The 13,579-nt window shown below is 42.5% G+C and overlaps 1 protein-coding gene across 2 annotated transcripts in view; it reads right to left on the bottom strand.

The window, feature by feature from the left end:
- Positions 1–13,579, bottom strand: part of LOC110537260 (dystrophin-related protein 2) — a 39,819-nt gene that overhangs the window by 8,413 nt on the left and 17,827 nt on the right. For both annotated transcript variants that reach the window (XM_021623164.2, XM_036937280.1), the window contains 7 exons: positions 4,856–5,036; positions 2,993–3,149; positions 1,723–1,831; positions 1,284–1,546; positions 824–970; positions 539–617; positions 337–397 (listed from right to left, as the gene is read on the bottom strand). In XM_021623164.2, coding sequence (XP_021478839.2) covers positions 337–397; positions 539–617; positions 824–970; positions 1,284–1,546; positions 1,723–1,831; positions 2,993–3,149; positions 4,856–5,036 — 997 coding nt within the window. The remainder of the gene's footprint in view (positions 1–336; positions 398–538; positions 618–823; positions 971–1,283; positions 1,547–1,722; positions 1,832–2,992; positions 3,150–4,855; positions 5,037–13,579) is intronic.

The following is a 13,579-nucleotide window of genomic DNA, read 5'->3' as shown; positions in this document are numbered from 1 at the left end:
GGTCACAGTAAATATTGAGGTCACAGTAAACAAACTGGGACACGGGTCACAAAAAGAGGGAAACTGTTGTGACATGCTACAGTGGTTCTTCCCTTAAAAGTTGCGGCCTTATTGCAGCACAGCTTGCAGAGTGCCACATAATTATATGGCACATTATTTGTCAGCTATTGTTGCCAGAATGACACAATTTACCCCAATCTGCCACCATCTACCACAAACGGTCGCGGCATAAGCTCTAAAATTTAAAGGAAGAACCACTGTATGCTGCTAGACTTGTATTTGTGCTGGAAGGCTGATGTTTTTTCACACTGGTTTTGTGTTTTTATTTATGCTTACTTAATGTAGTATGGCACTTTGTTGGGCGATATGGCACGTTCCCATGGAATCTGCACTGAACCTAAAATGAAACAATGTAAATCAAGCAAGCACAACAATGTAGCATGGAAAATGTAACCAGAAGAGCAAGGGCACACAGCATGGCAAATGTAACCAGTGTTCTGAGGGGGTTCTCCAGCAGAGAGAGAGAGAAGCAGCTTACCAGAGAGGAAATGCTGGGACCTGGGCCCAAAGTCTCTGTGGGCATCCTGCAGATGCCTCAGCCTCTTCTCAGTGGACTCCTGCAACAGGGAAACACACACACTACAGCACACACATCTCTAAGCCTGCTACAGCACATTCCCAGGGACAGAGTAACATACTACACGTGAACAAGAGGCTTTAGAAGAGTGATGGGAAAAATGAGACTGCTGGAGAACATTGTTGCAGGTTAAGATCAGGATTGTAAAATCTCATATAGGATTTTAGTCTCTCCCTTTTTTTGTACCTCCAGCAGTTTCCACCTGGTGTTGAGTTGCTGCAGACCCTGGGTGTTGTCCTCTGATAGGGGGACACTGGAGATGGTCAGCTGGTGGACTAGCTGGTTGACATGCTTCATGCCCTCCTGACCCTGAGTCAGCTCCTCCTGGAACAACTACAACAGAGAGGCCATGCCAGTCACTAACACGGCAACCATTTGCCAATCATAACACAACATCCTGGTATGTAGGGTCTTCGACCAAATACGCTGTATCTGCTGGTATAGCAATCTAGAATAAATCAAACTATACAATGTGCAGAGAATAGCTGCTAATTTAGTTATTCTATGCCTATGCACACGGATTAAGCATTTGGAGCATATCAGCTCACTGTCAATGTTAGTCTAAGTAGTCACCATATAATGGAAAATAAAAATGGACCTTGGTAGTGGAAAACAAAAATGGTTGTATGTGATGATTCCTGCATACCTTGGTGGCATCGATGTGGTCCTGCAGTGAGTCAATGAGGAGGTCTCCTATGGGCCCCCAGGCCTCCTGCACCCCCTCAGCCTGCTCCATGTCCAGGCACAGCTCCTCCACAGCCCCCTGTAGCTCTGTGAGGCGCTCCAGAGTACACTGCATGTGTTTGTGGCGCTGAACACTGCGTGACATCACCCTCTCCCACAGGTCTCCGGCCACTGCGGCCTGCCTCCACACCCAGCGACCGACACTCTGCTGTCGAGTACTCACGTCTACAGACAGGAGATGCAGAGTAACACAAAGGGCAGATCTCACTGGAGAGACAATGACAAATCAGGATTCAGCTTATTATGAAATAAGCATTTTCTTCCTAACCAGGAACACATAACTAACTCCTTAACTTATTGGTCTGATAATTGGGTTTGCCATATCTTGTTGACTTCCCCACCTTTGCTGTCATCTGGATCCACAGTGGCACATTGTGACAGAAAGGCCTGAGCGGACTCCAACACCGAGTAAATAAAGGGTCCCCGAGACTTTAACTCCTCAACGAAAACCTAAAGAAGAGATCAACAGAACAGACATCCGTTCCATCGTCATTCCATCTGCTCTGGGTTAAGTGTTGCACATAGCAGCATAACAAGACTTAACGTTAATAAAACCACAGAACTGGAGTATGCACAAGACACTGGATATCTTGTTATTTTCATCCTTGTAACTGAATTAGATAACAGACCTCTGTGGACTTGCAAATATAGCCAGGAGCAAACAAGAGAAGAAATATTCACAAGCTCAGGCTTCAGACTGAATCTGTGTTGATTTCCAATGACAATACATTCAGACTACATCATAATGTGGGTTGAAGTACTCTCTCTCTATTTAGAATTTCACTTGGACTACATTTCATACATTGCATGTGTTGGGAATTTGCGATTCATGACAACAGACAGACGTCAAAGACTGTAGAGATGATTTTGCACGGGCATATAAAGATCATCAAAACCATTCCCATAAACAATGGCTTAATGTGAAATAACTGTACAAGGCCATTTTTATGCTCATATTTTATTTATATACGGCACATGTGTATTGTGTACATATCCTGCAAAATAAATTGACAATAAAAGTCAAACAAATAAAATGTTCACCACTGTTCAAAAGTTTGGGGTCACTTAGAAATGCCCTTGTTTTTGAAAGAAAAACACATTTTTTGTCTATTAAAATAACATACATTTGATCAGAAATACAGTGTAGACATTTTTAATGTTGTAAATGACTATTGTAGCTGGAAACGGTAGATTTATTATGGAATATCTACATAGACGTACAGAGGCCCATTATCAACAACCATCACTCCTGTGTTTCAATTGCACGTTGTGTTAGCTAATCCAAGTTTATCATTTGAAAAGGCTAATCGATCATTAGAAACCCCTTTGCAATTATGTTAGCATAGCTGAAAACTGTTGTCTGATTGAAGAAGCAATAAAACGAATGGGATAATGGGTCTCTGTAAGCCTATGTAGATATTGCATTAAAAATAAATCTGCCGTTTCCAGCTACAATAGTCATTTACAACATTAACAATGTCTACACTGTATTTCTGATCAATTTGATGTTATTTTAATGGACCAAAAAAAATATTTCAAAAACAAGGACATTTCTAAGTGACACCAAACTTTTGAACAGTAGTGTATATCTTATAGATTGTTTTGGCCTACCTGATGTATCTCACTCTGATGTTTGTAGCTTGTTATATCGCCATGTAAAGGCAAACTGTCAGATAGCTCCTCATCCTTCACAGATAGCCAATCAATGATGCCCTGTAGCGAACGCTGAAGCCTCTCATTAATGTCTGAGAGAGTCTCCAGTCCTACACTGTGTGGATTGGAAATATATTTTGAAACACAGACAAACACGAATCGTACATACATTGTTAAATGTTGAGTAAATACAGCAATTTTCTCACAAATCATTCCAAAATATGTGAAAAGTTTGAAAGTGGGTAATCTATATGTGTGGGTGGTTAAGAATTTCAAACACATTAATGGATGTATTTGAAATGTACTGTAATGACTTCCTCAGAAAACCGCGCCAGACCATGCTCTCCATCTAGGCCTATCAGCACAGTGCGAGAATCTCAATTGCACAAACCTCACATCCTCTCTCCTCACCTCCTTCTCAAAACCTATTGGATGAGAAAGCCAGAGGTGAACTTCTCCAAATGAGTTTTGAGAAGTAGGCGAGGGGAGAGGATGTGAGGAGTATGCAATTGAGATTCTTCCAAAGATGCCCTAGAGTTCAACAGTGACCTCTGACCTGACCTAAACTTCAAGAGTCAATCAATGTCCTGCCAGAGGCCACTTCTGAGCCGAGCAGTCTGAATGAGGGAACCCTCAAACGCACAATCCAACATGGTACTGACAAGTAACATTCTTGCAGGGCATGTTCCCCTCTGTGTTATCTATGATTCAGAGCAACGTCTACTTTCTGTCAGTTCAATGTCAACACCAGCAATTAAAATGCTACATACAGCCTGTCTATTAAGTGCTGTGAGAGTCAGTGGGGGTCCCTTCATGGTTTATGTGCTAATTAAAGCCTGGGAGATAAGCTCTGGGTTAGCACTAATTTACCCAGCTCTCCATAGAATTCTCCCTGGTTCAATAAATTCCACTTTCCTCGGCAGTGACAAAAACAACACGGCACACAAGTAGCAATTTACCAAAACTGTAAACGGTAACCAAACAGGAAAATATAGAATTGACAAAACAGAGCCACAGACACTGGTCCAGAAAGTCAGGGGCTAAATTAACAGATGGCAGTTATATGGCATGATATAAATACATCTAGGAGGGCACATCGCAACATATTTGGTAAAGAAAACACACCACAGTTAAGGATATTGTGGAATAAATATCTATTATAATAATGATAATAATTTATTGAACTTTTAAAGCGCTTTTCATTACAGACAGAATCTCAAACCGCTTGTTATTAAGCAAAATAAACAACAAGCAATTTAAAAATGATTAAGTGATTTTACCATCACACAAATGCATGCTTCAAACTACCAGGGTTGTGTTTGACTTCTACTGGCATCACAGTAAAAATAAAAATGGGTTGTTCTGTATGAAAGCTGAAAGCTAATGCCCGGGGAAATGCAGGGTTGCATCTCTCTTCTTTCGCTTGACTGGTTTACCTTGTGTAATAATTAACCCAGAAACATCAGTCCTCACATCAGCGTACACAAGACATACACACATGGACAGGCATAACACACCCTCACATACTGTACACACACACTGCACAAATAAACATGCTCTTCGTAGACTCATGCTCATATTAAGACTCAACTTATACATAATGTTATGAAAACACATTCATGCACATTACATACATTAATACATATATTACATACAAAGATCATACTAAGTATGTGTGGTTTCTGCAGATCCAAGGCTAACGATAACATTTCAGACATGGCCCATCAACAGAAATACATATTTCTGCCCAGTGCTATACACTTCTCTCTAAGCATTAGGAATAATGCATTATACACAAATCCTGCCTCTGCAGAGTCCTACCTGGTTTTATGAGGATTGTGTTGGACTCCCCTACACCACAGACACATCTCACAGTCTTCACACTGCCCTCCCTGCTGGCTGCCTGATCGTCTGCCGTCTCTGGCCCATTCCTGGTCCCTCGGAACCCCAGGGTGTGGCTGTGGCTCACACTGACACTGTGGCATGGAGAGGCGTCCCCGAGCTAGATTAGACACAAGCAGGTACACATGACAGATGGCCATTACAATACAAACAAATAAACAGCAAACATAGACAAGAATCCGACTAAATCTTGTAAGTGATTTATTCCTGCAAACTATATACTGTATCTGTTTCCATCTTTAAGTATGGTTGTGATCCTGACTGAGCCACTGTACATACTACAGTAAAATGTGTCACTGCAAATAAGGCAACCATTCTGTGTCTTGTGCCAAATCTATGAGACTAGGCATTACTGCATACTGGGAGTCATGCTCTCTAACACTACATACAGTGGGGAGAACAAGTATTTGATACACTGACGATTTTGCAGGTTTTCCTACTTACAAACCATGTTAATTTTTATCATAGGGACACTTCGACTGTGAGAGACGGAATCTAAAACAAAAATCCAGAAAATCACATTGTATGATTTTTAAGTAATTAATTTGCATTTTATTGCATGACATACTGTAAGTATTTGATCACCTACCAACCAGTAAGAATTCCGGCTCTCACAGACCTGTTCGTTTTTCTTTAAGAAGCCCTCCTGTTCTCCACTCATTACCTGTATTAACTGCACCTGTTTGAACTCGTTACCTGTATAAAAGACACCTGTCCACACACTCAATCAAACAGACTCCAACCTCTCCACAATGGCCAAGACCAGAGAGCTGTGTAAGGACATCAGGGATAAAATTGTAGACCTGCACAAGGCTGGGATGGGCTACAGGACAATAGGCAAGCAGCTTGGTGAGAAGGCAACAACTGTTGGTGCAATTATTAGAAAATGGAAGAAGTTCAAGATGACGGTCAATCACCCTCGGTCTGGGTATCCATGCAAGATCTCACCTCGTGGGGCATCAATGATCATGAGGAAGGTGAGGGATCAGCCCAGAACTACACGGCAGGACCTGGTCAATGACCTGAAGAGAGCTGGGACCACAGTCTCAAAGAAAACCATTAGTAACACACTACGCCATCATGGATTAAAATCCTGCAGAGCACGCAAGGTCCCCCTACTCAAGCCAGCGCATGTCCAGGCCCGTCTGAAGTTTGCCAATGACCATCTGGATGATCCAGAGGAGGAATGGGAAAAGGTCATGTGGTCTGATGAGACAAAAATAGAGCTTTTTGGTCTAAAGTCCACTCGCTGTGTTTGGAGGAAAAAGAAGGATGAGTACAACCCCAGAACACCATACCAATTGTGAAGCATGGCGGTGGAAACATCATTCTTTGGGGATACTTTTCTGCAAAGGGGACAGGACGACTGCACCGTATTGAGGGGAGGATGGATGGGGCCATGTATCGCAAGATCTTGGCCAACAACCTCCTTCCCTCAGTAAGAGCATTGAAGATGGGTTGTGGTTGGGTCTTCCAGCATGACAATGACCCAAAACACACAGCCAGGGCAACTAAGGAGTGGCTCTGTAAGAAGCATTTCAAGGTCCTGGAGTGGCCTAGCCAGTCTCCAGACCTGAACCCAATAGAACATCTTTGGAGGGAACTGAAAGTCCGTATTGCCCAGCAACAGCCCCGAAACCTGAAGGATCTGGAGAAGGTATGTATGGAGGAGTGGGCCAAAATCCCTGCTGCAGTGTGTGCAAACATGGTCAAGAACTACAGGAAACGTATAATCTCTGTAATTGCAAACAAAGGTTTCTGTATCAAATATTATGTTCTGCTTTTCTGACGTATCAAATACTTATGTCATGCAAAAGAATGCAAATTAATTACTTAAAAATCATACAATGTGATTTTCTGGATTTTTGTTTTAGTCTTTCACAGTTGAAGTGTACCTATGATAAAAATGACAGACCTCTATGTGCTTTGTAAGTAGGAAAACCTGCAAAATCAGCAGTGTATCAAATACTTGTTCTCCCCAGTGTATGTAGGATCTTAATTTGACCTATATTGTCACATCAAAATAGTCCTGCAGCAACAGGATTTGAACGGTTAGTCCATAATGTTGCTTGATCGATGGTTAGGCTATTAGATGGCCAAACGTCGACTACATGAAAAGTGCAATACTGTTAATATGTGTGTTAGTGTGGGCTTTCAGTGTATTTATGCAAATCACAAAACTAATCTCCATTTCCTAGGGTGCAGGAAGATTCTCAGCAACAATAGAGGGCTCAAATTAAGATCCTACAGCCACATCATTGCCAGGAAAAACATAAAATGCATGTGACAGACATAACTTGCAGGGCAGAGTCATTTGGCAAAAGAGCCCATTATCACACAGTTATTGTATGTCACTATCTCAGTAAAACAGGATTAAACATAAATGGTTTCCTTATCATTTAGGGCCCTCTCACTATCTTAAAAATATAATTTTGGTGAGAAGTGAGAACCTTGCCTATGTTTGCGATTAGAGTGATGTTTCCAAAGGAACTTGGGTATAAACTGGGGAGGAGTAGTGCAGTTTCGCGGCCCCCGAAAACGTTAGAGTAATCCCCTCACCCCCCTTTTACTTCAGGATTAATTTTTTCTTCCATGGGGCAGAAAGAAAAATGTGCAGTATTTATAGCGAATCTCATACGGTTTTACACATTTTGTCATGAAGCTGGGAGAAAATGTTGCTGTTTTAGAGCTCAGTACCTTGACACAAGGCGAGACCCAGATGCAGACACAGAAGGCATATGGTTGGAGTCTTACAATATTTATTAATACAATAGGGGAAGGCAAGAGTATGGTCGTGGACAGGCAAAAGGTCAAAACCAGTTCAGAGTCCAAAAGGTACCGAAGGGCAGGTAGAATCAAGGTCAGGGCAGGCAGGATGATCAGGCAGGTGGGAAAGTAGTCCAGAGTCAGGCAGGGTTCAAAACCAGGAAGACTAACAAAAATATAAAAGTACGGGAAAAATACACTGGTTGACTTGACTAACATACAAGGCAAACTGGCACAGAGAGACAGGAAACACAGGGATAAATACACTGGGGAGGTTTACGTGTTGCTGTGTGTTGTTGCCAACCTTACGGTTTTTACTTTTTAATTACCGTTTATATTTTTGGTTTTTCCCTCACTCCACTTTTTTTCATTAAACTTTTTCACTCCGGACGCGTTATCTGGACGTGGTTCGTCAGGACTTCCAACAGCCTAAGCTAAGTAGTGACATTAACATGATGCCTTCTAATTGCAGTCCCTGTACTCATAATATACAGGAGAACGATCGCCTTACGGCGAGGATAGCTGTGCTGCAAGCCCAGCTTCAGACGCAATCGTTAGGCAAGGGCAATTTCAGTGTAGGAAAGGATTAAACAGCGTCTGTGCCAGCAGTAAGTACAGATAGTAACGTAAGTATAAATCCCCTTGCACGGTCCCCGCAGGACAACTTTCCCCTGGCTTCTGGAGGGAAATGTAGGAATGCTCAACCGGTGTCGCTCATTCAGCTGACAGAAACTTTCAACTGGTTTTCCCCATTAAGCAGCTAGTCGAGTCTGAGGGCGAGCCTTCTCTTGTCTCTACTCCTCCCGTTACGGGGTCTGAGACGCCGAAGCTTCCCACCATTAGCTCTGACAAATTGAAAACCCTAGTCATTGGCGACTCCATTACCCATAGTAATAGACTTAAAATGAATCATCCAGCAATCATACACTGTTTATCAGGGGGCAGGGCTACCGACGTTAAGGCTAATCTGAAGATGGTGCTGGCTAAAGCTAAAACTTGCGAGTGTAGAGAGTATAGAGACATTGTTATCCATGTCGGCACCAACGATGTTAGGATGAAACAGTCAGAGGTCACCAAGTGCAACATAGCTTCAGCGTGTAAATCAGCTAGAAAGATGTCGGCATCGAGTAATTGTCTCTGCCCCCCTCCCAGTTAGGGGGAGTGATGAGCTCTGCAGCAGAGTCTCACAACTCAATCGCTGGTTGAAAACTGTTTTCTGCCCCTCCCAAAAGATAGAATTTGTAGATAATTGTCCCTCTTTCTGGGACTCACCCACAAACAGGACCAAGCCTGGCCTGCTGAGGAGTGACGGACTCCATCCTAGCTGGAGGGGTGCTCTTATCTTATCTACCAACATAGACAGGGCTCTAACTCCTCTAGCTCCACAATGAAATAGGGTGCAGGCCAGGCAGCAGGCTGTTAGCCAGCCTCCCAGCTTAGTGGAGTCTGCCACTTGCACAGTCAGAGTAGTCAGCTCAGCTATCCCCATTGAGACGTGTCTGTGCCTCGACCTGGGTTGGGCAAAACTAAACATGGCGGTGTTCGCTTTAGCAATCTCACTAGGATAAAGACCTCCATTCCTGTCATTATTGAAAGAGATCGTGATACCTCACATCTCAAAATAGGGCTACTTAATGTTAGATCCCTTACTTCAAAGGCAATTATAGTCAAGGAACTAATCACTGACCATAATCTTGATGTGATTGGCCTGACTGAAACATGGCTTAAGCCTGATGAATTTACTGTGTTAAATGAGGCCTCACCTCCTGGTTACACTAGTGACCATATCCCCCGTGTATCCCGCAAAGGCTGAGTTGTTGCTAACATTTACGAAAGCAAATTTCAATTTACAAAAAAAAATACGTTTTCGTTTTTTGAGCTTCTAGTCATGAAATCTATGCAGCCTACTCAATCACTTTTAATAGCTACTGTTTACATGCCTCCTGGGCCATATACAGCGTTCCTCATTGAGTTCCCTGAATTCCTATTGGACCTTGTAGTCATAGCAGATAATATTCAAATTTTTGGTGACTTTAATATTCACATGGAAAAGTCCACAGACCCACTCCAAAAGGCTTTCGGAGCCATCATCGACTCAGTGGGTTTTGTCCAACATGTCTCTGGACCTACTCACTGTCACAGTCATGCTCTGGACCTAGTTTTGTCGCATGGAATACATTTTGTGGATCTTAATGTTTTTCCTCATAATCCTGGACTATCGGACCACCATTTTATTACGTTTGCAATTGCAACAAATAATCTGCTCAGACCCCAACCAAGGAGCATCAAAAGTCGTGCTATAAATTCACAAACAACACAAAGATTCCTTGATGCCCTTCCAGACTCCCTCTGCCTACCCAAGGACGTCAGAGGACAAAAATCAGTTAACCACCTAACTGAGGAACTCAATTTAATCTTGCGCAATACCCTAGATGCAGTTGCACCCCTAAAAAATAAAAACATTTCTCATAAGAAACTAGCTCCCTGGTATACAGAAAATACCCGAGCTCTGAAGCAAGCTTCCAGAAAATTGGAACGGAAATGGCGCCACACCAAACTGGAAGTCTTCCGACTAGCTTGGAAAGACAATACCGTGCAGTATCGAAGAGCCCTTACTGCTGCTCGATCATCCTATTTTTCCAACTTAATTGAGGAAAATAAGAACAATCCGAAATTTCTTTTTGATACTGTCACAAAGCTAACTAAAAAGCAGCATTCCCCAAGTGAGGATGGCTTTCACTTCAGCAGTAATAAATTCATGAACTTCTTTGAGGAAAAGATCATGATTATTAGAATGCAAATTACGGACTCCTCTTTAAATCTGCGTATTCCTTCAAAGCTCAGTTGTCCTGAGTCGGCACAACTCTGCCAGGACCTAGGATCAAGAGAGACACTCAAGTGTTTTAGTACTATATCTCTTGACACAATGATGAAAATAATCATGGCCTCTAATCCTTCAAGCTGCATACTGGACTCTATTCCAACTAAACTACTGAAAGAGCTGCTTCCTGTGCTTGGCCATCCTATGTTGAACATAATAAACGGCTCTCTATCTACCGGATGTGTACCAAACTCACTAAAAGTGGCAGTAATAAAGCCTCTCTTGAAAAAGCCAAACCTTGACGCAGAAAATATAAAAAACTATCGGCCTATATCGAATCTTCCATTCCTCTCAAAAAATTTAGAAAAGGCTGTTGCGCAGCAACTCACTGCCTTCCTGAAGACAAACAATGTATACGAAATGCTTCAGTCTGGTTTTAGACCCCATCATAGCACTGAGACTGCACTTGTGAAGGTGATAAATTACCTTTTAATGGCATCAGACCGAGGCTCTGCATCTGTCCTCGTGCTCCTAGACCTTAGTGCTGCTTTTGATACCATCGATCACCACATTCTTTTGGAGAGATTGGAAACCCAAATTGGTCTACATGGACAAGTTCTGGCCTGGTTTAGATCTTATCTATCGGAAAGATATCAGTTTGTCTCTGTGAATGGTTTGTCCTCTGACAAATCAACTGTACATTTCGGTGTTCCTCAAGGTTCCTTTTTAGGACCACTATTGTTTTCACTATATATTTTACCTCTTGGGGATGTAATTCGAAAACGTAATGTTAACTTTCACTGCTATGCGGATGACACACAGCTGTACATTTCAATGAAACATGGTGAAGACCCAAAATTGACCTCGCTAGAAGCCTGTGTTTCAGACATAAGGAAGTGGATGGCTGCAAACGTTCTACTTTTAAGCTCAGACAAAACTGAGATGCTTGTTCTAGGTCCCAAGAAACAAAGAGATCTTCTGTTGAATCTGACAATTAATCTTAATGGTTGTATAGTCGTCTCAAATAAAACTGTGAAGGACCTCAGCGTTACTCTGGACCCTGATCTCTCTTTTGACGAACATATCAAGACTGTTTCAAGGACAGCTTTTTTTCCATCTACGTAACATTGCAAAAATACGCAGCATACTTACACGTACGCTGCGGTCACAAGACACAGGCCTCCTATTTGTCCCTAGAATTTCTAAGCAAACAGCTGGAGACAGGGCTTTCTCCTATAGAGCTCCATTTTTATGGAAGGTCTGCCTACCCATGTGAGAGACGCAAACTCAGTCTCAACCTTTAAGTCTTTACTGAAGACTCATCTCTTCAGGGTCATATGATTGAGTGTAGTCTGGCCCAGGAGTGTGAAGATGAACGGAAAGGCTCTGGAGCAACGAACCGCCCTTGCTGTCTCTGCCTGGCCTGTTCCCCTCTTTCCACTGGGATTCTCTGCCTCTAACCCTATTACAGGGGCTGTCACTGGCTTACTGGTGCTCTTTCATGCCGTCACTTGAGTGGGTAGAGTCACTGATGTGATCTTCCTGTCTGGGTTGGCGCCCCCCCTTGGGTTGTGCCGTGGCGGAGATCTTTGTGGGCTATACTCGGCCTTGTCTCAGGATGGTAAGTTGGTGGTTGAAGATATCCCTTTAGTGGTGTGGGGGCTGTGCTTTGGCAAAGTGGGTGAGGTTATATCCTTCCTGTTTGGCCCTGTCCGGGGGTATCATCAGATGGGGCCACAGTGTCTCCTGATCCTTCCTGTCTCAGCCTCCAGTATTTATGCTGCAGTAGTTTATGTGTCGGGGGGCTAGGGACAGTTTGTTATATCTGGAGTACTTCTCCTGTCTTATCCGGTGTCCTGTGTGAATTTAAGTATGCTCTCTCTAATTCTCTCTTTCTCTCTTTCTTTCTCTCTCTCGGAGGACCTGAGCCCTAGGACCATGCCACATGTCTACCTGGCATTATGACTCCTTGCTGTCCCCAGTCCACCTGGCTGTGCTGCTGCTCCAGTTTCAACTGTTCTGCCTGCGGCTATGGAATCCTGACCTGTTCACCGGACGTGCTACCTGTCCCAGACCTATTATTTGACCATGCAGGTCATTTATGAACATTTGAACATCTTGGCCATGTTCTGTTATAATCTCCACCCGGCACAGCCAGAAGAGGACTGGCCACCCCTGATAGCCTGGTTCCTCTCTAGGTTTCTTCCTAGGTTTGGCCTTTCTAGGGAGTTTTTCCTAGCCAACGTGCTTCAGGTTTAGGCTGGGTTTCTGTCCTGCACTTTGAGATATCAGCTGATGTACGAAGGGCTATATAAATACATTTTATTTTATTTTATTTGAGAATAAGTGACACCTGGAGTGGGTGGAGACAATCACAAGGACAGGTGAAACAGATCAGGGCCTGACATTCAGAGATTTTTGAAAGATGGGACAATCTAAAAAAAAAACACAAATATTTACATTTATCTTAATATTAACAACATTTAAAGATATACACTGAACAAAAATATAAACACAACATCAAGTTCTTGCAAACTCAAAACAAGATTTTAAAGTTACAGTTCATAAGGAAATCAGTCAGTTGAAATAAATAAAGGCCTTAATCTATGGATTTCACATGACTGGGAATACAGATATGCATCTGTTGGGCACAGATACCTTAAAAAAAGGTACAGTTGAAGTCGGAAGTTTACATACACTTAGGTTGGAGTCATTAAAACTTGTTTTTCAACCACTACAAATTTCTTGTTAACAAACTATGTTTTTGGAAAGTCGGTTAGGACATCTACTGTGTGCATGACATAAGTAATTTTTCCAACAATTGTTTACAGACAGATTATTTCACTTATAATTCACTGTATCACAATTCCAGTGGGTCAGAAGTTTACATACACTAAGTTGACTGTGCTTTTAAACAGCTTGGAAAATTCCAGAAAATTATGTCATGGCTTTAGAAGCTTTAGAAGCTCATGAAATGACATAATTTGAGTCAACTGGAGGTGAACCTGTGGATGTATTTCAAGGCCTACCTTCAAACTCTGTGCCTCTTTGCTTGA

Source organism: Oncorhynchus mykiss, chromosome 12 (assembly GCF_013265735.2).
Source record: "Oncorhynchus mykiss isolate Arlee chromosome 12, USDA_OmykA_1.1, whole genome shotgun sequence".
Classification (NCBI taxonomy): Eukaryota; Metazoa; Chordata; class Actinopteri; order Salmoniformes; family Salmonidae; genus Oncorhynchus; species Oncorhynchus mykiss.
Note: the sequence above shows the minus strand (reverse complement) of the source record. Positions and strands in the feature narration are given on the sequence as shown.